Consider the following 24,549-nt stretch of genomic DNA (forward strand, 5'->3'; position numbering starts at 1 on the left):
TGAGTCCTTAGTTAAAGCCCTGGCTCGTTCATCGTGACATACACCTAAATTGCTCCAAGATCTATCTCCTAAGAAATTGATCCCAGGAGTCGAGGATCCTACTGTTCTACAAATGGCTAACTCTCTCAAGAAGTAGCCTTGCAACTATCATGGCAAACTAAAAAGGAAACAAGACGAAAGACAAGACGAAAGAAAGTTACAGTCACCCATGACTGACTCGGTAGTTGGAGTACAAGGGTAGTCTAGCATTCGATTAGAAGAGGCTAACTAGAAACTATAGCCTTCAGCTCGTTTAATGAGTATGATAAATACCCTAATCTATGACTGCCTGTAGGTGTAGAACATTCAGCTTTGTAGAATGGCGAGGGCTCGATTGCTCATTTTCCGTCTTAGCTATGGGTGGAAGATTGGATATGCTTTAAGGCACTTAATTCGGCGTCAGTCCCATAAGTTTTCGAGTTTCTACATGTATAACTTGTTGACACGTAAACCCAACTCCTCCCACATACGACGGCTATTAGCGGGCGGGGGCATAACGATCTTATGTGCATAACTAGGACAATACAAACCTCACAGAAAGTTTTTAACAGCCAACTTGCTGTATTCTTTATTATCCCAGTGTGATATATCACTATTTATTGCCACTTTACACAAGAGCTTAAATAGACGTAATTTTTTGCCTATGCGTACTGTATGGGGGTAGGTGTCGATATGACTAAAGCAGTGCTTGGCATTTTTATGCAAATTCTGAGTGCCCACCATTGTGCGCCATACTATTCTGTACCCACCATGCGGATTGTTGCAGAATTTCCCAATCGCCGATCAGCCAACAAAGCACCCGAATGGCATCATTTTCTCCGAAGACTCACACCGCATAAGCTCCCGCGTTTGCATAACGCCACTAGACAGTTGAGAACACCTGTCACTGCAATACTGAGCCCAAGACAACTCCAACACCACCTTTCCATCTCCAAACGCCCCCGGCCAAAATGCCTATCATCAAGAACTTCACCCTACCGGCCTCTGCCAAGCTCCTCGAAGTCCCCGAGGGTCCCAAGGCTAAGCTCTTCCTTGCGTTCATCTCCGGAGATGACGCTATCACCAAGCAGCCATGGTGTCCCGACGTTCGCGCCGCACTGCCGCACATCGATGCCGCGTTCACTGCGCCCGATGCGCCGACTGTAGCTTACGTCTCTGTGGGAGAGAAATTACAGTGAGTGTTCAAATTTGCGATCTAAGAACATAGAAAACACAGCTTATCTCTATCTCTAGATGGAAAGATCTCAAGAACATCTACCGCACGCAGTGGAAGGTCAACAATGTCCCTGCGCTGGTGCGTTATCAGCTCGTTAAGGGAGAGGTCTCTGAGACCGGGCGGTTGATTGAGGCGGAGATTTTGGATAAGGCGAAGCTTCAAGCTTTCCTTGCTTGAGTGCATTCATTCACCATGATTATGTTTTATGTGATATGAGATAGAATTTTCGCCAATATCAGCTTTTGCACTACTGTATCCTTCGCGGTAGACAGATCGGTTCGTGAATCCAATGTGGTGACGGGCATGCACTGAGTATAGCCGTCTTTTTAATTCCCTTACAACATAAAAGACCTGACAGAAACATGTGCCGCCTTCTTTGCGTTGCTGGAATCTCAACCCGCCGAGGGCCGTAAAGTTGGTTCTGGGCCTGCGGTTCACTAGGGAGGGGGATCGCTGAAAGTCCATTTGGAGCCATCTTTCACCTTTTTCTCGGAATTCCGAGCTACCGAGCAGCTTGGAATGCCATGTCCGTCAATTTGATCTTTGTGTGAAGGAGGGCTCTCAGCCTCACCAATACAGTTATCTTTACTGTATGCATTTTGATGGTTTCACGTAGACCTTCTTGTCTCTTGCTTGTTTTATTGAATTATATATTAAAAGTACAAAGTAAAAAAAACACCCCGTCTTGAAAACACCAAACGCGTATATACATTCACACATGCCCCAACCCCCTATCTCATCCAATTCAGTTAACTGATCTACATCAATCAAGAGCTAGCAGCAAGTTCGCTCAGGATCTCATCAGCCGCCTTCTCAGCAACCATGTAGGTAGACACGGCCGTGAAAGTACCCGGGATCTTGGGGTAGACGGAGGCGTCAACCACACGAAGACCAGAGACACCACGGACACGGAACTTAGAGTCCAACACGGCCATGGGATCACCATCAGCACCAATTGGACAGGTGCACGAGGCGTGGTGGCCCCAAGCAGCATCCTTAACGTATGTCTCGACATCTTCCTTGGAAGTCACGGCAGCACCGGGGAGAACCTCGGTGACGTTAACGAGTTGACGCTTAAAGGCGTCACGGGCGAGCTCGATGGCTTCGTAGAGAGCGGTCAGATCGGCGTCGTAGTCGCCGACACCGGTGTCGAAGTAGTTGAAAGTGATCTTGGGCATGTCGAGGGGATCAGCGGACTGCAGGGCAACAGTACCGGCGGTGTTGCGGGGGTGAGCCTTCAGGATAGCCCAGGTGAACCAGTTGTGCTCGTCAGTGGCGTTGATGCTGTAGTCGGGGAAGTAGCCGCGGAAGTTGACGGGGCCACCGAAGCAGAAGATGTCGAAGCTGTCATCGGCTGTAACGGAGCTCTTGTACAGCATGGTGGCGGCGAGACCGGGGGAGGAGTAGATGCCGCGGTCGCCGAGGATGGGAGTCTCCCAGCGGTTGATGCAGGGGTCGGCCTCGTCGTGGATGCTGAAGGTGCAGCCGTTCAGGCAGGAGAAGTCCTCCTCGATTCTGCCCTGGACGGAGATTTCGTAGTGGTCCTGGAGGTTGGTGCCGACACCGGGGAGATCGGAGATGACCTTGATACCGAACTTGTTCAACTCGTCGGCGGGACCGATACCACTCAGCTTGAGGAGCTGGGGAGAGTTATAGACACCACCGGCAACGATGACCTCACGGGAAGCAGTGGCTGAGCCAGGGATACCAGCAGCGGCGGTCTTTGACAGGGGGCTAGCCTTGTAGAGATGCCGGCCATCGAGGAACTCGACACCAGTAGCACGGGGCGGGCTAACGGTCTCGTCGAACGTCACCTTGGTAACGTGGGTGTTCATGCGAACATCGAGAGGGTACTTCTTGGTGCCGTCAAGGTTCTTGGCATCTCGCACAGCGATAATGAATTCACGGGCACCGTTACGGTGGGCGTCGTCGGTCGAGATAGGAATTTGATAGTAGCCAGAGACGGTATCACGAGTGGTGGTATCAGCATTGGCATCGCCGGCCAGCAGGGTAGCAATGTTGATGACATTATCGGTCAAGTTACCAAGAGCAAAGGCACCACCGGTAAGCATGCTGAGGAGCTGGGGGTCCTCGAGGACAATGCTCAGAGGAGCAGTCTCGGTCTGGAGCCAGCCACCGTAACCGTGACCCTCCATGCCGGGGAGCAAGTAGTGGTTCCTCTCCAGCTTGGTGAAGTACTTGCGCATATTATCCGGCGACCAAGAGCTGTCACCAGTCAAGGTTGAGATGTATTCAAAGTCGGACTGGTGGGGGTAGACAGCGATCAAGGCATTGTGGGCAGTGCATCCTCCGAGGGTACCTAAAATAATAGACTATTAGAATCGTTTCAAAATTCATCGGGAGCATGATGCATACCAGTACGAGGGTAGAGAGTTCCCATCAACTTGGAGCCTTCAGGAGGACTCAGGCCAGTGTATAGCTCGCCACTGGGGGTTTCGTAGGTAGTCTTGTAATCGCGAGCCTGGCGCTCGTCATCGGCATAGTGATGAACAAAGAAGTTCCATGAAAGCTTCTCATCCTCGGAGGCTCTGGCCGAGTAGGCAGGGATGCTATAGTTGAATGTTTGACCCTGGTCATCACCAGCTTCAAGCAGCAGCGTCTTGTGGCCAGCCAGAGCAAGACGAGCAGCCAAAGGACCACCACCGGCACCAGAACCAACGACAACGTATTCGTAACCGGTTATATTAACAGCCTTAGCGAGGCCAGCAGTGGCGGCCAACAGGCCAAACAGATGCGGAAGAATCATATTCAAAATAAGGAATGACTAGGAGTGAGTGGTGAATCCAAGATGCCGGGATTCCTACCAAGCCTTTATATCAAGGTGGAATTTGATTCCCCCCTGAAACAGCATGGCTCTGATCGTCCATCGGTATTCGGTGCAATTCTGGCAATCTCTCTCCACTCTCGCTAAAGCCGTTGAAGACCGTTGAACTCCGTTGAAACTTCAGGTTATTATGCCGCGGCTGTGGAGAGAGACTTTCTGGCTCGTGGACTGTGGAGGAGGTCCCACTGTAGACAGGTCGCGTCTAGCCCGTTTCTAGCAGCAATGCCCGAACGATCGTCGATAGTTTAATTTGTACTCTGCAGGGTTCACCTGCCATCCCTGTTGATCTTCCAACGAGGATCCACTTTGGTTGTCAGTGATTGGTCCTTTCCAGAGCAGAGTGGTATGGGGTCAATATGACTGACAGGTCAGTGACCTGGTGATGCCAAGAAAGTTGCAAACAAGGTTTTTTCAGGGGCGTTTTCTGCTGGCCAGATTCTTTGATGTTTCTTAAAATGGGATAGTATTTGACGACACTGACTATTTTATTCTTAGCTTGATTCGGGTCTTTCTTCTTTAGGTGTTGATCGCTCTGTCGACTGCACTTTCCACTGCGGAGTGGGGTTCCCTAAGTGGGGAAACGACACGGTAAGAGCCTAAGAGGACCATATGTACACGACTCACGAGTGGCGACAGTAATAGATTTTCTTCATAAAAAGAATACATAAAGTTCTGTCTAATCCCGACTATGAGCTCGTTTTCTCGATCAGGTTCTTGCCAGTCAAAATACAATCAGCTTTCCTACATGAGAACCTCTCCCCAAATTATCCTCTTTAGATATTCCACAGACAATTAGAAGAGCACGTGCTTCATCAAAGGGCTTGAGGTTGACCAACTATATAGTCACTAGGGCGTACTCAAGCTCGTAAAATTCATTATCCACTGAATTGAGACTGTGCAGGTTCGTGGAGGGTCACGAACAAACAGGGCTATGTCGGTAGACATCGCGCTATCCAATTGATTCAAGCCGACTAAAGGGGGGCATATATTCGAGTGAGGCCAGGCTTGATGTGCTTCATAACTCATCTCCAGTGGTTTGTCCATCGGGTCATAAGACCACTAGGTAAACCACTGGTAAGGCGGGTTGCTAATTTTGAGTGAAAGCGAATTCGACCCGCGTTGATGATTTGTTTTGGGTTTCATTGTTCGACCATCTTGATACCGATCGTCCTTTAAATACAGATGCTACCAACTAGGTCGTAGAAGCAGTTATATGAGACCAGCCTAGGCATACGTAGATAAAAGCTGCCAAATGATATCAATTCTAGTGGCTCTCCAACACTGATACGAGACACACACAGCTAACTATCTCAATACTTCCACACAATATGCAAGAAATCCCCGCCTCGGCCTCATCCTCCTTTAGCTATGAGTTTGCGTGAACTACGCCATTAGATTATGGAAAGGGTACTTCCAGAAGACTTAACCCAATTTGATCCAAATACTTTTGCTCTTGACTTTCTTCAAACAAAGGCTAAGATTGTTTATATTATTATGATACTTCTGGGTCGAGGCTTCCCGCACGACACTCTATACTCTCAAATACGCTTCAACTTCCTGTCTTTCAGAAGGTCTTTCTAAATGTCTTTTGAACCATCATTCTTGACAGCATGATTCTTCCAAGTCCGCATACTGACACCCGGCCTACGAGGCCACCAGCAGGGGTCCGGGGAATTGACTGTCCCCAGTTTTCAGCCTTGTCAATGTTGCCTAGTACTAGAGCTCTGCCAAGCCGGATAATATGGCAAAATGTCAAGCAAACGCCAAGGCGTAGCGTGGAGAATCAAAAGCGAGGTTTTGGCTGCATTCACGATGTAACGGGCCATGAGGATAAAAGGTACGCCTGTCAGGGGCTTCGAAAATATGAAAACATTTGAACAGCTGAATTCCGCTGTCTCTTGTCTCTTCAAAGTGTGGCACTTGCCGGTATCCTACAATCGTTTTCTCGGGGGTATCAGAATGGTTCTTCTTCATCGGAGCTGGCCTCTTCTGGCCCTGCTGCAAACCCTCAGCGGCACTTGGGCAACCATCACTCCCAGGGTTGTGGAAGTGGACTTGATCTTTCCTCGCAATGACACCTCCTATTCCCCTAGTCCGGTTTTTCCTATCGTTTTCGCCATCCGGAACTCACGCCTCCTGATGAATGATTTCTCGCCACGAATCTATTGGAATGTTGAGCAGGTGAATACCGGTGTCGATCTCGATAAGAGATGGACCAGATCCAGCTCGATCGAAGTATCGAAGCGGAATTATACCAGCAGTGATCCCTTCTACATCTGTCAGAGGCTCAGTTATTTCAATGTCGAAGGATTATTCCGCTTTGCATTCGAATTTTCCATGACCAATTGCTCGGAAAATCCAGAGATGGGCAAGATGGTATTCCAAAGGCCTCATCAACGCAGTGTTTTTCTATCAAAAACGACACCTCGTCACCGGACTTTACTGCGGCAACTGAAGATGGCCCTTGCGACCAATCGCCAGCTCTGGGATTCAACATCACGGATCGTCTGAAGGTGCCGGCAATTTCCTTGTCGAGTGGCATGTTTCGCCTGGCCAAAGTTGCGTCTTCTCCAAGCTAGTCTTTTCACGATGCCCTCATTTTAACTAATTGGAGACTAATTTTGTTGTCTTTCATAGGCACAATACTCCGAGTATACACATAGTCGTTACCTTCTCTCCTCAATTAACGCTAGTCCATTAATGGGTTGGGTGGAGCCTACTAGCGCCTTGAAACGTTTCTTGCAGGAAGCCCAGCCAATTGTATTGGTTTGATTGATGGAGGGCATTCAGTCCAGCGCCTAAGAAACTGTAGCACAGGTTAAACGCTAGCTGAGCCCATGCACTGTAATCACGCATAAAAACAGGACGTGTTACAAAACAGCCCCCAACCTGAGAGCAAGACCAAAGTACCTAATGGAATTAATATTTGCCTTATATTAGCTCGATGGGACCCCTATATCCCTGGAAACTTGGCAAGTCCCTCATTAGCCATGTCGAGGACCATAGAAGTGCCATTGAAGAGCACACGAAGACACTCCACGGAATCTTCTCCGATGGTAAACAAGCCTCACATAATTCAGCACAATCCCATGATCTGGCGATCCTTGGAGGATTGGACGCCGTACGCGCCAGGAAGAACGATACCATTATTCGTTGCGGAGATGAAAAAGGGTCTGTCCATGTATTCTATCAGGCTCCTAAGTCAGATGCAGCTATAGACGGAATCAAAAGGTAGTGTACGCGAATTTCAAAGTGATACGATTATCTGTTCACGTTGATCAAGGAAAAATCCCAGAGCAGGGTCTACAGATACACTACCACGAGATTCGATTACTGCTTTGATCGAGGACAGTGACAGGCAGATATTGGAAGCGTGGTGCACGCGCAATATAATATCTGAGCTGAAACCTCCAGAAACGGCATTCTGTCAAAATTTTGTACTCGGATATATGGCCCCAGATACGCCGGCAGAATTAAAAGAAACAATCACGACCTTGGGCCAGAACACCTTGGTGTCCAAAGTGCCTTCCGACAACCGAATCCAACTACTCTTTGATCTCCCGCATCTTCTTAATGCCGAGAAAGCCTTGTCAACTTTTTATTCGCCCGACTCCCAAAATACGCAAGACCGGTTGCAGAAGCTTCGCGAATTCGAAAACAGAGGAAATAGTCTGGATTCAGAGCTGTTTGATTTCTGTATTCTGGACCATGTTCCTTCTCCAAACACCGGCATTGTTAGATGGGCTGTATATCGAATGGGATATGGATGCTATTTTTTCTCAAACGACGACGTTGTGTTGGCTGAAGATTCAGAAATGAAGCAAGAGGAAAGCTTTGTTGCACCATGGCGAAGAGTGATCGTCTGCAAAGGGCTGTCGGCAGTTACAAGTGCAGGAACCTCGATCGAATTAACCCTAATGTTGATGCCTCCCGCGCCTTCCACATCACCTTCTACGAAATCATCGTCCACAGGTTCCGTTCTTCAGAAAGGGAATTTTGAAAAACTGGCCCCATTTACAAACACCCTGGCGTGCCGTGGTTTCGCCGCAGCGCAATCACCACACTTGTCGTAACAGAGGACGGTTATGCGAGTGGGGAGAACGCTTTACGCCCAAAGTTATCATCCCAATGGGGAACGATACTCGTGTTATGTCCATCCGAAACACACAGGTGGTTTAACATTTATATAGAGCGCAACACCTTCCCCCAGCCACGGAAATCTGTTCTGGAAATTGGCCAAATCCAGGTTAGCGAGGTTGCGCTCATCAAAGAGGCGTACTCAATGCTCACGTCTCGATGGCTAAGTCTGTCTTATGGACAAGGTCGCAGATCTCCTTCGAGAAGATTTTATGGATCCGGAAAGATACATCAAGCTCATATTTGACGATGACCAACTATCTACATCCAAGAAGTATTCCTGGATTCTTGCGTGTATACAGGAATTCCGAAGTAGCATTATGGACAAGATCAGTCAATGGAGGCTCGGATCGAGCCTTTCCTCGATGACCACTCCCAGAGTTGAAAACTCTTGTCAACCAGATAGAAGGGTCATGCGGCACTCCCGAAGAAATCAAGCGTCAAATAGACGACACTGTTGAAACGGTCAAAGCTCGTCGGGACGGACTATTCAACGCAAGTGCTCTAAGTGAGACCCGAAACTCGAATCACTTGGGACAGAATGTAAAGCTTCTCACATATGTGAGCATTTTCTACCTTCCACTCGCATTTTGCGCCGCGGTATGGGCAATTCCGAATATCGATATGAGCGGCACAAAGACTGCCTTCAGTGTCACGGCTCTGGTCCTCGGTTTAGTGAACTTTATGGTCGTGGCCAACTTGAGAAACCTTTCTCGCTTCTTCGGAGGTATATACAAAGTTTGGAGAACTCAGGTTGTGCAACAGATGCAGAATGATCCCGAGGGCGATACGAATCAGATTGGCCGGAATTTGGAGAGCTCGTGGTCTGAGCGGGTAACAGGGCCATCGGAATGGTTGATTCTACGGTACCAGTTCATCAAGTTCTTTCGCCTGATCAAATCGTTTGTTCGCAGAAAGCAACCAAAGCGTGATGAAGGTTGTAAGTACCACATCCCGCCTTCCATTTACTCCGAAGATCGCCTTATTGACTTCACGGATAGCACTTTGGGGAGATATGGATCTTTAAGCCCAGTCCATACGTCCTAGAACCCTCGTCTAGCCACTCCTAGTTAGCACAGTAGATTAGAATATAGGCAGCGGAATTTGCATTTCAGACTCAGCATCAGAGATCTCTTAGTATAACCGAAGTGATATAACCGAAGTGATATAACCGAAGTGATGAACTTCATGGAAAATACGATTTGCTGCTTCTCAGGTCTACTTGACAGCCATAGATCAATGTGATGGTAGTTGGGATTTACAAGACATGAAAAGCCATTTCTATCCTTAATATGCCTCGCTCCTGGGCGATGATACCTTAAACTAAGAAAACTCTGGCCATATACTCCGCCCAAGCTATTCAGCGTACAAAACAGCAAAGCCTTTTATCTTACAAGATCATCTACACTCTACAAGAAAGATCTTCTTCACACAGAGACGGGCCTGCCTGGATTGTGCTAGTAATTGCTATCGACGACAAAGAAAGAAAATCGTAACGACCCCCCTCTGCCAGCCTGATCCAGCAAAAACCAAAACACCAAGTCCAACCATAACGATGCTCTCCAGATAATCTTTAATATCACTTCCTCGATTCAATCCCAATCCACCAAGCGTTCAATGTTCCAATGTCTCATTCCGACAAGTAAGAAAGCCATACTTCCACGGGTCATTCGCACGAAAGGGGTGTCTGTTGGGTAGAGCAGAAGATCCTCCCAGCGATTGTCACCAAGAAAGTATAGGTATGTTTTCGTGGATTTTCCGGTTCCTTTTTTGGTTCTTTCGAGTAGAAGACAAAAGCAAGGACGAATCGGAGAACAGGTCTCATAGAAGCCAAGACACCCCCAGAAGCCTCGAGGGGCAAGGAAAAAAAGAAGATGCCATATGCAGGAGGAGTTTTGGTCATAATGATCGTTGGAATATGCCATGTCCCAGTTAACTAACACACAGAGACGAGAGACACGCAAATATGGGGTTTAGACGTAGCAAAGCGGTGCGCGCGCATCACACACAAGGCAAGACACAGAAACATGAAACAGCGGCGAAGACGCAGGAAACGACGAAGACGAATTTGGAACCATCACAGAGTTTCTACGACCACGGTACGCCAGGCTTCGCGGATTTGAATCTAACGAAGTAATAAAAGGAAGATGCAGAGGCGACGAGGATTAGACTTGGGTCATGGTCGCGCGGAAGGAAGGAGGAGGGCAGATTTGTCGAATAATTGCCAATCAAATAGCGTACTTGCGAGTCCATTCGCGAGCCGTCGCCTCGTACCGAGGGCGGTCCGTCTTGTAGACATGCGCGATTTCGGGAACCAGCGGGTCATCCGGGTTGGGGTCTGTGAGCATCGAGCAGATCGAGAGTAGGACTAGAGGGATATAGTTAGCAACAAGGTTCAGTTCGTGTTTGTCGGGAGTGGCAAAATGGATTATTTTGGCAAATTAAAGTTTGACGCACCTTTAGAGATGGTGAGGGCAGGGCTCCATTGGTCCCTCAGGATGTCCAGACAGATACTGCCGTTGGAGTTGATGTTGGGGTGGTAGATGCGGGTGGTGAAGTTGACCTTGGGGGGCTTGAATGGGTAGTCGGTGGGGAAGTGGATGGTGAGGAAGAAGACACCTCCGGAGTATGGCGAGTCAGTCTAGAATATGACATATTAGTATAAATGATACAATCAATACAGATGACCGGTATCGCTGCATCTGGAGGCGTTGTAGAAGACATTGTGGAAGGACTTTGACGATACTGCACAGCCCCTCCAAGCCCCTCCGCAGCCCGCCGGTTCAGGTTCAATGAATGGAATGTATCGACTTACGGGACCCATGATAGTTGCTTGCCAGTGGAACTGTAAAAGCAAAGAAAAGTTGAATGTCAGTATATAATCAAAATCATACTCAAGTCCTCCCTCGAACGATCCGACGATATGCGGTCTTTTGGGGGGTCTTCTTTCAGCCCCGCGACACGATAAGGCTGCCCTTGGCACCGAGCGACCGAGAAGAACGAGGGGACGAAGAAAGCGAGGAAATCATACCAGATCATCTCCAACAGGGCCGGCGGAGCAGGAGGACGGGGGGTCCCTATAACAAACGAAAAATGTCAGTCTCTGTAGAGTCTCTCGCTCGTGTGATGCCCACACCGTAGAGGGGTACGGGGGGGTGTGTTGGGTGGGTGGTAGGCAGATCCTTACCGGCCGAGATCAGTGAGTTCCTTGTTAATGCGCTTAAGAGCCATGACTGACGATGGAGGTGTGGTATGAGAGGAAGGGAAGACTGCGAGGGAGAGAGCAAGGATGGTCAGGTCAGCGAGGGAAGGGCAGGTCGAGTTGGATCAGTCAGGCGTTTCCACGTACGGTTACGGCTTTTGTGTGGAAATGAAGAAGAGAAAGAAGAAGAAAGAGGGGGAAAAGTGGGCGGGCGGGTGTCTCATGGGTATTACCAATACACGCCACACCATGACACATCCCGCCAGTGCGTATTTTTGGCGAGGACCCCCGTACAGTAGGGCTGGTGGGCTGGTCTGAATGGTGTTGGTTTGGTCTGTATTCGGGTCTATTACGGAGGTAATCTACATTTTGTTTATGTCTGCTTTGATACTCGTCAGAAGTTGGGATTTTACAGAGATACAGATCTGCTTTATCATATGTTGGTCTTTGTGGTATTCAAAAAGTTGATGCCTCAGTTTTTCATTTTTCAGACCCTCGATGATGTCACGTGCGGGTGAGGCGCTGGCCTTGGCCTGATGGGGAAGGCATCCGCGCTCCGAGTTCTTCCTTGTCTGGGAAGATTCTATACAAGTTTATATGACCCTGAGTACAGGGAAGGAAAAGAATGCAAATAAGTGTAGTACAATATTATCCAACTCCCACCTCAAACAAAGGCCTGCTTGCCAGTGATGGCTCGGCCCAGAATCAGAGCTGTCAAGGAAAAAGCAAATAATTAGTTGTCGGCCCAAAAGCACCAGCCTCAAGATTGGGCATTCAAGGAATGGCAAACCACTTACCGTGAATGTCACTCTGACCCTCGTAGGTCTGCACCACAAATAGGTTGGCCACATGGCGACCAATGTGGTACTCATCGCTGGCAGCATTACCACCAAAGATTTCTTGGAGACTGTCAAGCGTAAAGAATTAGCATCTCGTTTCGAGACAAGGCAACGGAAGATAAATGATACAGGCAAAAAAAAGGAATGAAACATACATCCGTGAGTTGGCCAATGCCCGATCGCAGTTCTGACGCTTGATCATGGAGATCATCTCTGGCGTAGCCTTGCCAGCATCCTTGAGACGAGCCACTTGAACCGCAGCCAATGTGCCATAAGCAGCATCCGTCGCCGCATCAGCCAGCTTCTTCTGAACGAGCTGGTACTTAGCCAGCGGGTTACCCTTGAACTGCTTGCGCTCGAGACTGTACTCCCGAGCACGGGCAAGACAGTCCTCCAGGGCACCCATGCTGCCAAAAGCAATTCCCAGACGAGCGCTGTTCAGGCAGGTGAACGGTCCCGTCAGGCCCTCCACATCGGGGAACATATTCTCCGCCGGCACGGGGCAGTCATCCATCTGGATCATACCAGTGATGGACGCCCGCAAGGCGCTCTTATTCTTAATAGCGGGAGTCTCGAATGTACCCGGTGGGCAGCGCGAGCGCTCAACGATGAAACCCTTAATCTTTCCCGTCGTCTCCAGCTTGGCCCAGACCAGCGCCACGTCCGCGATGGGCGAGTTGGTGATCCAGGTCTTGCTGCCAGTCAGCAGATATGTGCCCTTCTGTGTCGGGTGCTCGCGGGCCACGGTTTCCATGGAGCCAGGGTCGGAGCCGTGATTTGGCTCCGTCAGGCCGAAGCAACCGGCGATCTTGCCCTTGGCCAAACCAGGGAGGAAGCGCTGCTTCTGCTCCTCCGTACCGAATTCGTAGATACCCGTCATTGCCAATGAGCTCTGCACCGACATGCCTGATCGGTATCCGGAGTCCACGCGCTCGACCTCCTTGGTGATCAGGCCTGAGGCCACAGTGCTCACGCCAGCACACTCGTATCCCTCGATTGAAGCGCCCAGAAGGCCGAGCTCGCCCATCTCCTCCAGAATCTTGCGGTCATAGTCTTCGTTGCGGTAGGCCTCTGTTCACATCGAGGTGTCTATTAGTTTCAATGCGCAACGAACGAACTCGACTTCTCAGTCAATTGATGGAACACTCACCTAGGATCCGGGGCATCAACCGTTCCTGGCAGTACTGTCGCGCAGTATCCTGAATAGCCAATTCCTCTGACGTATACAGCTCCTCCGCAGCGAGGGGGTCCTCCCAGTTAAACACTGCCGAGGAAGCATACCGACGACCCGCGACGGGACGGCCAGCCTGGAGCGAGCGCGCAGCTGCACGCAGAAGAGTGCGATTTATCATTTTCACAGAAACAAAAATATAACCAAAGACAAAATGAAAAGACGAGAGCAGAGAAAGTTGTCTGCAACGGGGTTATCAATCGGTTTGTTGCGGGGGAACTCAATCAAATATGCGCTAACCACCGGAGAACCTCGGCAATTCTGGGACCTGCAAATCACCGAGCCCCATGCGGCGTGGCAAGGTCTAGGGTCACTCACGCCGAGTCCAGTCGGGGGCGGGGATGGTATTACGCTAGGCGATTTGATCGATTGCCCCAGTTTGGTGTGCCTTGTTTCGGTGTCTGGTCCCCTGTTCGGACTTTCTCGGTGCTCGTGTGCTATTCTGTATGTACTCGGGAGACTCGGCATACCATACCAGGTGCTTTCACACCAGCACCCATGGGGTAAGTACATGCGAAGGGAGTTACAATCAGAATTGGAGCTGTTATTTTGTATTTCTAGTGTCTGTATTTGCCTATATATCCAACTAGACAATCATAGTTGTCTGGCATCGATACTAATCATTATGTACAAGGTGTAGTAGAAAAACATTATCCAAGAAGAGGCACAGCGCTTGCCAGCACATGGCTATACAGCTCCTCATTATGCTGGCATCTGGCTCTGTAGGAAATCAAACACGCCCGTGGGGAAATACTCTTCATCGAATCCCCACAGGTCTGCCATCATAGGGTCCATCGACCCTTCTGAAAGGCCGGGCTCATGCTTAGCCAACCCAATACCCGGATCGAACCCATTGCTACGTTCCGCAGATAGTGGTGCCACGCCCAGAAGCGGTGGAGGATGGTTCAAGATGGTATCTCGCTCACCCAGAATCTGAGCACCAGGAATGATGACCGGTTTGAACAGCGAGGATGTATCGGATTGGGGGGTTGGCCCGCCTGACTGCTGGGTGCCGTTCCGCTTCTCCCACTCTTCGAGGCCAGTGAGCATCTTTCGCAAACCGCGAGCAATGTGGTGGCTCAGATGACGCTCGCTGGCTCGCTGGCTACAGGATACCATGACCTCGACGATGCGCCCAACCAAAACCCGCACGTAGGGAATGTCAATAACCAGACCGGCTGAGGAAATAGACGTGCTTTGGCCCTGGCCGCACTGGGTGGAGCACGACTTGACAGCAATTTTCAGAAGAAATACCGCCGCAAAGGTAATCATGCTGTGGAGGTACAGCGGCACGCCGACCAGAGCGCGCTGAATGTCGCGCTCATCTAGAACCACTTGGAGGGTAGCGATCGCTGATTCAATAGCAATGTTGGCACGTTTCCTGCGCTCGGGCGACATGGCTTTCGAGGAGGTAGAAGAATGATATGTTCGAAGGGCGACCGAGTTCAATTGCAGTCGAGAAAAGTTATAATGCATGTAGACGGCTTTGTAGGGGTATGCACCAACATGTCGACTCCCAGCTGATGTTTAGTTAGCAATTGATCGACCCGGTTATCGAGGTAACTTACCAAGCCGCGGCAGCCATGCTGATTTCCAATCCCCCAGCTCCTGGTCATACTGGTCGATCTTTGGAAATTCACTCTCGGGGACCTCGAGCTCCACGTCGGGGCCAAATGCAAAGTATATACGGGTCAGGACTATGAACAGATCAACCTGGCTGTGCAGTCTGAGGTCTCCTTGGGATATCGTTGGTGATTGCGTGAATGTGTTGTGTTGAGTGATGGCGGGGTCTTCGTGGATGATGGGAGGTCGACCGTAAGCGATCGAGAAGTGGTGTTCAAGGGTCTTGGGATGGTTAGCAATCTAAAGCAGACTGTGGGTAAGATCGAGCAAGCATACATAGAGAAGGTACCATAATCTGGCTTGCTCCTTATGCTCAGGAGAGCCTTGTACAGCTTTGCGGAAGAATTGGTGTATATTACGCTCGGTCGCAATGCGAACAGCATATCCAGAGAGCTTCCAGCTCACGTCTGCAAGCCAGAAAGCCCCGATACACAGCGCCCGGATGTCATCCAGGGTATGGTGATGTCCAAGCATTGATTCAGATGCGAGTTTCGCAAACTCTGTGTAACAAGTGTCGAATGTCCGCTCCTTCGTAGGCATATGGAGTGCCGTCACGGCAAGAATAGCCGCAGAGAGCATAGAAGACGATCTTCGAGCGGATGTCAAGTCCTTGTGTGCCAGCAACGCTCCGTCCCAGAGGTACCTGTTGAGCACCTGATCGAAATGGTAGAACAGTTCCTCTGCCTCCTGTAGATCAACCACGCCGCGCGAGATGAAATCGGTCACCAAGGCCTGGTCCGGCACATAATCTTCGCTCGGCGAATTCTCGCGATTCTCACTCAACTGTGTCACCTCGTACAAACTTCCCATGGGAGCCGTCACGAGCGATGTCGCACTCGTCTCCTCACGATCAATCTTGTACTGCGGCTGTTGTTGAGAAAAGGCATAACTGGACGAACTGGATCCCGTCATCCTGCCTGCTGTGGTATCCGCCGAGTTGTTCTTGCTGTGATGCCCCAAAGCATGACCGGATTCATCCACCGATACTGTCGAATCCTTACGCCCCCGTTTCTTCGAAGGCGTCTCGATTGATCCGCCGCCAGCCTGGTAGTATGATAGTTCCGGAAGCTGTGACTTCCTAAGCAGGTCGGTCATTGCCAGCTCGATCATGGTCTTCCAACTAAATTTTTCCCAAAACGATTACATTAGCATTGTTATTCTTACGACTCCAACTTCTCGCAGGGCACGTTTCAGGAACACATTGGAAGTTAGGGCTGACTCACTCGGCCTCATCCTCCAACAACGTCTGGAGGCTCTTATTGACAACGCACTCCAGTCCCATGCGCCGACATCGCGAACATGTCGCCTCACCTGCCTTCATATCACAGCGAACCTTGTGCTTTTTGCATTCCGTGCATGCGCGTATCCTCCGGGAGATCTTCGGCACATGCGCCTGTCGTTGATCCTCCGGCGTAAAGCCCCCTTGCGGCGAGGGTGGCGAAGCATCGCCATTGGCCTCGAAATGAATGCGATTTCGCTTCATGCTGCGAAGTTGCACCTCATCCCGTAAAGCAGACTCCGGGGAAAGCAGAAAGGCGGGGTTGGGGGGCTCCGGTTCTCGACCGATTAGTTTCTAGCCTGAGGCAGAAAGGGGCCTACTTCGGCGCCGGTCACGTGTAGATGGTTGCGGAGTTGTTCCGTGGTCATGTGACTAGAGAAGCTAGTTCTGATTAGGTTTAAATGGCGGCGCGCGTTTGAGCGGCGAGCGCGTCACTCTCGTGGCTGGAAGCTCCGGTAGCTGGAGAACTCCGTTCTGCGCAACTCTCAACTTTGACTGGCATTTGCAAAACGATTCGCCAAAATGGGTATTAAAAGTGAGTAGGGCCATGATATCCTATTCTTGGAAGTGTGCTAACGGATCATAGATCTCTACCAAGTAATCTCCGAGAATGCCCCCGATGCGATCAAGACGGGGGAGATCAAAAACCACTTCGGCCGCAAGGTCGCAATTGTAAGTCGAATCTCAGAAACAGAAGTTTTTGGCACTCAACAATGACTAACTATATGAGTATCTGGAATTATAGGATGCGTACGTCTACAATCTACAATGCGACAGTCCGGCAAAGAAGACCACTAACCCAGCACAGATCCATGAGCATCTACAGTTTCCTGATCGCGGTCCGATCCGAAGGCCAACAGCTCATGAGCGAGTCTGGCGAAACAACTTCTCACCTGATGGGCATGTTCTACCGAACCCTGCGTATGGTCGACAACGGCATCAAGCCACTCTACGTCTTCGACGGAGCCCCGCCCAAGCTCAAGTCCGGCGAACTGGCCAAGCGAGGCGCACGCAAGGCGGAAGCAACCGAGGCGCACGAGGAAGCCAAGGAGACCGGTACCGCGGAGGAGGTTGAGAAATTCTCGCGGCGGACGGTGCGCGTGACGCGCGAGCACAACGCCGAGTGCAAGAAGCTGCTGAAGTTGATGGGCATTCCCTACATCGATGCGCCGACTGAGGCGGAGGCACAGTGCGCGGTGCTGGCGCGCGCGGGCAAAGTCTACGCCGCTGCGTCGGAGGATATGGATACCTTGTGTTTCGAGACGCCGATTTTGTTGCGTCACTTGACGTTTAGTGAGCAGCGGAAGGAGCCTATTCAGGAGATTCACTTGGATAAGGCGATGGAAGGGCTTAACATGGACCGCAAGCAGGTATGCTCTGAATACGGACCCGAAGACCGTTCCACACGAAATTCTTGTTCAAAGTGCTAATCCCCCCATTTAACCATTCTAGTTCATTGACCTCTGCATCCTCCTTGGCTGTGACTATCTCGAGCCCATCCCCAAGGTGGGCCCAAGCACCGCCCTCGCCCTGATCCGCGAACACGGCAGCCTCGAAAAGGTCACCGAGTTCATGAACAATGACCCGAAGAAGAAATACGTGATCCCCGAAGAATGGCCATACGAAGACGCGCGCGAGCTGTTCGCCAACCCAGACGTGCGTGACGCAAACGACCCAGAGTGCGACTTCAAGTGGGACGCGCCGGACGTGGAGGGTCTAGTGCAATACCTAGTAGGGGACAAGGGCTTCAACGAGGACCGTGTGCGTAACGGTGCCGCACGACTGACCAAGAACCTCAAGAGTGCGCAGCAGTCGCGGTTGGAGGGTTTCTTCAAGCCGGTCGCACGCACGGATGAGCAGAAGGCCTCTCTCAAGCGGAAGCAAGATGAGAAGCTGCAAGAACAAAAGAAGCGCAAGAAGGAAGAGTCCAAGGCTAAGAAGGATGCTAAGGCTAAGCCTCGTGGTGCGAATTAGTTTCGCAGCTCTCAGTTGACGTTTTGCGGTGGGGGCTGTGACGCGGGAATCGTCCCTCTTCGACAGGGATGTCTCAGCAGCGTTGCCTTCTTCCATGCGGATAAATTTTTGTTTTTCTCTCGCGATCTTCTACGAACTAGGCGTTGGCGTTATGAGGTCTGTCTATTTCTTTGATGGTGGCGTGTATTCTTATGATCTCGATCGTTGGGGTGGGCAGTGATTATGATTGTTCCATCCGGCTGCCCCGATCACCCAGACCACTCTGGTCCATGGCATGGAGTCTAGCATCTCATACCAGCGAAAAATGAAATATTTACCAGATAAACAGATGATCCATGTGATTTCTCATTCATCTACGTTTACCAGGTAGGTCTCTTTGCAGTTGTGCGTGTAGGATCAGAAGATCATGTCCTCGAGATGGTACAAGAGATACCCACCCTTTTGTACTGATCCTTACTCCCACAAGCCCTGGAATTGAACAAATACTGCTAGATATAGGAGATATGACTATTTCTTAATCTAATATCTTGATTCTGGTCACTTCCAGCCTTTGTGGTGGTTATCATGGTGGAGTTCAATGTGGTGCAGTTGTATAGATCGACCGGAGCTAAGCGAGATGGACCCGAGAATGGGCTGTGAACAAAAGACCAGTGATCTCAACACCAAATGTTGGAAACGATAAAAAATACTATGAAAGTGGATTGAAATCGATCATGGGCACATCATCATCCGTTTTAGAAGAATAGAAGAGCATTGTGTGGTGTGGGATCAGTTGTTCGACCAGCGAGTCCCTTGATTCGATGCGGGCGAGCAGCCAAATCGGGCATCGTGATCTCCCCCTCACTGCGTGCTTACGGGTCGATTTCGGGCCTTGATTCAGTGTTGGAACACGTAGGAAATTGGGGAATGGTATTAATCTAGCTATAAATGTTCATTTCGAGTAAATATATGTATGTTGGGGTATTGTTAGCTTGTAGAACGTAGAGCCGGCTGGTTGGTGCAAGGCCGACGCCAGATCAACCGATGGCCCGGGGCACGTAGTGGATGCGCGAGCAGGCTGAGAGCGCAGCGATCAGTGGAGTATAACGGTGATTAGACGTTGGGCTTTGCTTCTATTGGTTCAAGATCATTGATCTAATGATTTAAGGGGGGTGAAAGGCCAACTCGTAGTGATGCCCGGTTGTCCGTCGAAATATATATCGGGTTACCCCTCCGTGATAGCCTCGTTTGCCACACGGCTTTGTAACACGTAGACTTAATCCATGCAAACAGCAGCTAATAAATAGAACTATCACGTCATAATGTAATAACTACTGCTTAGAAATAGCTTAACTAACATCATCAAGTATCAAATATTTCTATAGTCGTGATCACGTTGCTAATAGTAAGTAGACATGGACGAAGATCACGGGGAACAATGCAAGCGGTCAGAAAGATGGGCAGCAGTTAGGGCTTCAGCAGGTCACAGCATCTCCGCAAGAGACCAACCACCACGATATCAGAACAAACCGCCCCCCATTCATGCAAAATCCCAGTCCGAAGTCACGACATCATCGAGTCACAACGGCGTACCATGGACCAAGAGGCCCAGGCTTTTTTTTTTCTCCCAGTTGGCGGGGGTGCCAACGCATGTGCCTCGTGACGGCTGCAGGTCCTCAAGGCACCAACACGCAAGGGAGGAAGCTTTTCACATCGGACGGTAGCATCTGCAATAGAAGTATATCATGACTGTAGATCCTTGGTGTACATATACTGGTAGTACAATCTAGCCTGGAAAGTTGATTTGATTATTGGTGGTCCACTTCAATCTCGACCGGACTAACCATCTCCTACGGTTGGGTACCTACTTATCTGGGCTTGATTTGGAGCAAGAAATTAGGTAGTAGTAACTGCCTTACTGCGGTTAGTTAACTGTTTCCAGCGGTTCTTCTTTTTAGGTTCACACAGGAGGAAGATCTGGATTCCATTGCCTTTCTCCCACCAGTGTTGCGTGAAGACGGAAAGGAGTTCCACGGGCTGGTCGATCCCCTCCGGTTCCAGTGGAATGTGTCCATGCCAGAATGAGCACTAGGGGGAGAAATAGGAAGAAGATGAAAGGCCCCTTGGCGATCATGGGGGGAATACCTAGGCGATCTACTTATCAGAGGGCATATAGAGTTGGTGCATCGTTCTGCAAAGTACGGAGATTAGGTTGCCAGATAGAGTGCGCGATTTCTGGTCGTTTGGAGATGGAGGAAACTGCCTCGACAAGATGAAGACAACGCGATTTGTACGGTGAGAAGCAGTGTAGATTAGAGGTTGCAGATTAAAGACTCGATCAGTTTAACTCGATCAGTTTAAAGGCGCGAGAATGGAGTGTTTCCCCCTCTCGTCTATTTCGTCTGCCCATCTGGGGGGAATGCGCGCCGCCAACCATTTTGCAAGGCGAGCGCCTGCAACAGGATAGTAAAGAAGTTAGAGGATGGAGCAGAGTCTAGAAAATAGAACTGTATGTAGATGCAAAGAAGTAGCATTTAGCCAAGCAATCAGGAACACTATCTATAGAGTATGAAATATCAGAACGCGACAAGAAAAAGGACCCGTGCGATCGTTGCGGCCCCGGGGGGATGTGGTGGGTGATCTTGTGTCAACACCAGCCGCCTATAAATCGCGGATGCCCCGCTGCTCTTCCCACCCTTCCGCTTGCTGCTTCTTCTTCCTCTTTTCCTTTCTCCCACTCCATCCAACTTCCCTTTTTCGACTTTCAAATCTTTCAGGTTTTCCTGATTATAACTCCTCTTCTCATCTTTCCAATCTAAATAACAAACAACACCTTTATCTCCCACCATGCCTCCCAAGAAGGCCACCAGCGTGACCAAGAAGGCCGCCGCCCCGGCCCACGCTTCCTACCGTGGTATGTTTCTTCTGATCCTGCACGCGTCCTCCATCGCGTAAAAATAAATTAGGCATCGCTTGTGTCGCGAACGTCTGCTGATTCCATTCATATAGATATGATCAAGGATGCCATTGTCAACGTGAGTAGATCACCGTCGCCGCCCGGCTTGTTGTGATCTCGGGTCGCGCGCCCGACCGTGACACGTCCGGTCTGAGGCTTGGATCCAGCCACCACATCCATAGGGATGGCCTTTATTTATTCTTTTGCATTGCTAACTGGCCTTTCCGTTAATAGCTGAAAGAGCGCAATGGTTCCAGGTACGTGCTTGTTGTTGTGGGCAACATCTCGTCGGCGCGCTGTTCCTGGGGGCTTCGGACCAGCGCGTGATGATTCCCACTTTTCTCATTCTTTTGTAACCATGTACTGACTTAACTGCCCCATTATAGCCGTCAGGCCATTAAGAAGTATGTGTCGTCGAACAACAAGATCAACGTCGCGTCTCAGGCCACTTTCGACGCCCAGTTCAACAAGGCCATCAAGGCTGGTGTTGAGAAGGGCGAGTTCACTCAGCCCAAGGGTAAGTGCCAATTGATCTCGGGTAATTCCCTGCGCGCATTGTTTGTGATAAGTTCACCGTCACTTCGTGTCAATGTCTTTATTTCTTTCAATAGCGCGCAGGGAGTTCATCGTCCTCATTCTCATGTTATGGTCATTTGCTGACGCGTCCTACCTTCAGGTCCCTCTGGTCCTGTGAAGCTGGCCAAGAAGGAGCCTGCTCCCAAGCCCGCCGCTAAGCCTGCTGCTAAGAAGGCCACCACTGCCAAGGTAAGCAATCTCCCCTCGTTGGCGCAAAGACATTCTCGTCGCCCATGTACTCACAGCCTTGATAGAAGCCTGCTGCTGCTAAGGCCACTGCCGCCAAGAAGACTGCTACTTCTGCTACCAAGAAGACCCCCGCCTCCAAGGCTGCCACCACTACCCCCAAGCCCGCTGCGGCTAAGAAGGCTACCGCCACCAAGAAGACCACTGCTGCCAAGCCCAAGGCCAACTCTGGTAAGGCCCGCAAGACCACGACCACTGCCGTATGTAGCCCTACTACCTGTCCGATCTCGCCACCAACCGTGACGCCGAACTTTCCCCGTTGATCTTCATATCACTAACTTTGGTCCCTACAGGCACCGGCGATCGTTGAGCAGCCCAAGGTCATCGGCAAGACCAAGTCTGGCCGAGTCACCAAGACCACAGCGGCGCCCAAGCCCGCGCCCAAGAAGCGTGCCACCCCCAAGAAATAGAGGATCCGCATCGCGTCTTTTTCCTGACTCGATGTAGTCCTCCCACTTCTCACGTGCGCTTTGTTTCCGGGAGGGCGATCTGATTCTCTATGATTTTTTCTCTTCCGCTGTAATTTCTTCTCCCCCTTTATCGACACCTCGATCTTGGTGGCTCGACTCTACCTCTGGCTCTGGCTATGATAGCTCTTGATGGTTCTGATGGTCTCTTTTTCTTCTTCTCTTTTGTCCTCCTCCCCTTTTTTTGTGCTCTTTTTTGTCTGGGAATATCTTTGTTATGATGGGCTTTGTCTTTTAACCTCCAAAGTCGAAGGGTTGGCGTCTTGCGGTGGGTTGTGTTCAATGGGGAAACCGTGTTTTTGGTTCGCTGTTCTTTTGTTGTGTTCTCCTCTGTTCTGCTCTTTTTTCAGTTCGGATTCTGGCGGAGACTGGTTGAATTGGAATCTTCTTTTGATCCGTGTGCTTGTGTGTTTTGCTTTTGTAGGGTGTGTGTTGTGCAGATATACACGCGATGGATGATGGTTATGAGGGAGTACAAGTAGTTAAGTACTGGTTTCTGGTTGGAATCATTCCGTAGTTAAACTATGAATCAAGCACATTCGTTTCAAGTTGTACTCTACATGGATTCGAATTCTTGTTGATGATGAATAGAGAGGGGTACATGGATGTGCCTTGATCTAGTTTCTGGGTTGGGATTACACTCGGTATAGGACTCTGAACGTTTTTTGTACAGTACATACTCCGTACTGTAGTTACTGTGGCTTGTGCTAAATCACCTGACTCATTTCAATGCCTAGGCAGACTAGATTAGAAGAAGGCTAGGCTCATCACCACTAGAGCTTGGCGGGTTTCACCTCGCGCTGTGATAAGAAACCCCTACACTGCGGCCTGCCATGCGTGGGAAACTGCGGATGTGTCACAGGGCTGTCGACTCCGTCTGCTTTATCTGGATGTTCGGGGTGGGAGGTTCTCATTATAGCGGGATATCCCCGTTGCTGTATGTGTGTTTCGATGATTTTGACTGCAGTCAATCTTTCGCTTGCCAACGAGCATATATGGTAGAGGGTAGTTATTTGTATGACGATAACTCATAGAAACACTGCTGTCCTTATGACTTCTCCGTGATCACTCCTCAATCCTCAGAAATAGCTTCATCTATCTGCTGCTGAATCACCACAGTACTAAGTACTGCATTATTCGGATGTTGAATGTGGGGGTCCCGAGTTATTTTTGGAATTGAAGTGCATAAGTTGAGTATAGTCAGGGGTAGGACTGACTACTGTATGTACAACTGTTCTGTAGACCTTAGAGGATATTCTAGAAGCACCCTGGAGATGAAGATAATAATAAGTATCGGAGATTAATGTCAAACTCAGCCTACTCCTAAAACAACTACAGTAGCTAGTTCACGTGCAGAGTTGTCAGGTGAACGAGCTAGACTTTGACCAGAACTTGAACTATTTTGGGCTGCCGTTGACTAAATAAGCCTGGTGGCGCACGTGATGGCGATGCAATTTAAGGCTGTCGGATCAATTTCGAGCGAGTTGAGGTTTCGAATATTGGGGATGATGTTTATGAACAGCTTTCTCATTTTGCTTTTTCTAACGTTTTTAGGGCCTCGGAGAAATTCGTCATTGCCTGGATCTAGTTATCAACTTGACATCTGCGTAGTCATCTAATGCTTTCCACCAAATAGGCACAGGATTGCCAATCACAGCTCGTCTCGAATTGCAGTGCTCCGTAAAGGATCAACTATTACTTGCCACAAAATTTCAATAGTTCAGAGGCTTTTACTCGGTAAGGATCCCTCGTAGAGTTTCGTCGCGAGTAAACTAAGTTGCTGCGCCACTCTTTGGGCCAGGTACGGTTTAGTTAAATTACCCTATTGACTAAAGTAGACACGGCTCTCCAGTCTCCAGAATTTGGCAACTACAGTATATTGGACGTAGCAAACCGTGAATAAACTCCAGAGTATTGTAGTCCTATGGATGGTTGCATGG

The 24,549-nt window shown here is 49.8% G+C and overlaps 8 protein-coding genes across 8 annotated transcripts; 4 read left to right on the forward strand and 4 right to left on the reverse strand.

Moving 5' to 3' along the window:
* Positions 1-989: 989 nt before the first annotated feature.
* On the forward strand, positions 990-1,432 carry N7473_009088 (uncharacterized protein; the record flags this gene model as incomplete). The annotated part of the gene is made up of 2 exons (XM_057155027.1): positions 990-1,213; positions 1,273-1,432. The coding sequence occupies 2 exons, from the start codon at positions 990-992 to the stop codon at positions 1,430-1,432; spliced, it is 384 nt and encodes a 127-aa protein (XP_057006157.1).
* A 590-nt stretch (positions 1,433-2,022) lies between these two features.
* Positions 2,023-4,022, reverse strand: N7473_009089 (GMC family oxidoreductase; the record flags this gene model as incomplete). The annotated part of the gene is made up of 2 exons (XM_057155028.1): positions 2,023-3,575; positions 3,632-4,022. The coding sequence occupies 2 exons, from the start codon at positions 4,020-4,022 to the stop codon at positions 2,023-2,025; spliced, it is 1,944 nt and encodes a 647-aa protein (XP_057006158.1).
* Positions 4,023-7,549: 3,527 nt separating this feature from the next.
* Positions 7,550-9,264, forward strand: N7473_009090 (uncharacterized protein; the record flags this gene model as incomplete). The annotated part of the gene is made up of 4 exons (XM_057155029.1): positions 7,550-8,072; positions 8,291-8,404; positions 8,644-9,177; positions 9,239-9,264. 4 exons carry the CDS (start codon positions 7,550-7,552, stop codon positions 9,262-9,264), a joined length of 1,197 nt encoding a protein of 398 aa, XP_057006159.1.
* Positions 9,265-10,465: 1,201 nt separating this feature from the next.
* N7473_009091 (putative ubiquitin conjugating enzyme (UbcD)) lies at positions 10,466-11,468 on the reverse strand (the record flags this gene model as incomplete). Its single annotated transcript, XM_057155030.1, has 5 exons — positions 10,466-10,605; positions 10,695-10,878; positions 11,053-11,082; positions 11,269-11,314; positions 11,425-11,468. The coding sequence occupies 5 exons, from the start codon at positions 11,466-11,468 to the stop codon at positions 10,466-10,468; spliced, it is 444 nt and encodes a 147-aa protein (XP_057006160.1).
* Positions 11,469-11,793: 325 nt separating this feature from the next.
* Positions 11,794-13,700, reverse strand: N7473_009092 (acyl-CoA dehydrogenase). Its single transcript, XM_057155031.1, has 4 exons — positions 13,429-13,700; positions 12,434-13,349; positions 12,237-12,346; positions 11,794-12,150 (listed from the first exon to the last, which is right to left on the reverse strand). Exons 1-4 carry the CDS (start codon positions 13,628-13,630, stop codon positions 12,104-12,106), a joined length of 1,275 nt encoding a protein of 424 aa, XP_057006161.1. The 5' UTR covers positions 13,631-13,700; the 3' UTR covers positions 11,794-12,103.
* A 511-nt stretch (positions 13,701-14,211) lies between these two features.
* On the reverse strand, positions 14,212-16,615 carry N7473_009093 (Transcriptional activator of proteases prtT; the record flags this gene model as incomplete). Its single annotated transcript, XM_057155032.1, has 4 exons — positions 14,212-15,029; positions 15,078-15,354; positions 15,409-16,252; positions 16,356-16,615. 4 exons carry the CDS (start codon positions 16,613-16,615, stop codon positions 14,212-14,214), a joined length of 2,199 nt encoding a protein of 732 aa, XP_057006162.1.
* Positions 16,616-16,933: 318 nt separating this feature from the next.
* fen1 (multifunctional nuclease RAD27) lies at positions 16,934-18,385 on the forward strand (the record flags this gene model as incomplete). Its single annotated transcript, XM_057155033.1, has 5 exons — positions 16,934-16,946; positions 16,998-17,083; positions 17,157-17,161; positions 17,220-17,781; positions 17,864-18,385. The coding sequence occupies 5 exons, from the start codon at positions 16,934-16,936 to the stop codon at positions 18,383-18,385; spliced, it is 1,188 nt and encodes a 395-aa protein (XP_057006163.1).
* A 2,826-nt stretch (positions 18,386-21,211) lies between these two features.
* On the forward strand, positions 21,212-22,552 carry N7473_009095 (histone H1/H5 family protein; the record flags this gene model as incomplete). The annotated part of the gene is made up of 7 exons (XM_057155034.1): positions 21,212-21,278; positions 21,374-21,399; positions 21,555-21,577; positions 21,707-21,837; positions 21,997-22,085; positions 22,151-22,342; positions 22,436-22,552. The coding sequence occupies 7 exons, from the start codon at positions 21,212-21,214 to the stop codon at positions 22,550-22,552; spliced, it is 645 nt and encodes a 214-aa protein (XP_057006164.1).
* Positions 22,553-24,549: the final 1,997 nt, after the last annotated feature.

The sequence above is a fragment of the Penicillium subrubescens genome (genome assembly GCF_028828155.1).
Source record: "Penicillium subrubescens strain IBT 31985 chromosome Unknown utg000006l_segment0_segment0, whole genome shotgun sequence".
In the NCBI taxonomy this organism is placed as follows: Eukaryota; Fungi; Ascomycota; class Eurotiomycetes; order Eurotiales; family Aspergillaceae; genus Penicillium; species Penicillium subrubescens.

Excerpts from the sequence above, each read along its gene's own strand:
- N7473_009092 (XM_057155031.1), bottom strand. The coding sequence starts at position 13,630 with ATGATAAATCGCACTCTTCTGCGTGCAGCTGCGCGCTCGCTCCAGGCT. Across the intron at positions 13,350-13,428 it reads GTTGATGCCCCGGATCCTAG|AGGCCTACCGCAACGAAGAC; the intron begins GTGAGTGTTCCA and ends CGATGTGAACAG. Across the intron at positions 12,151-12,236 it reads GGGTCAGAGTGACATTCACG|CTCTGATTCTGGGCCGAGCC; the intron begins GTAAGTGGTTTG and ends TTTCCTTGACAG.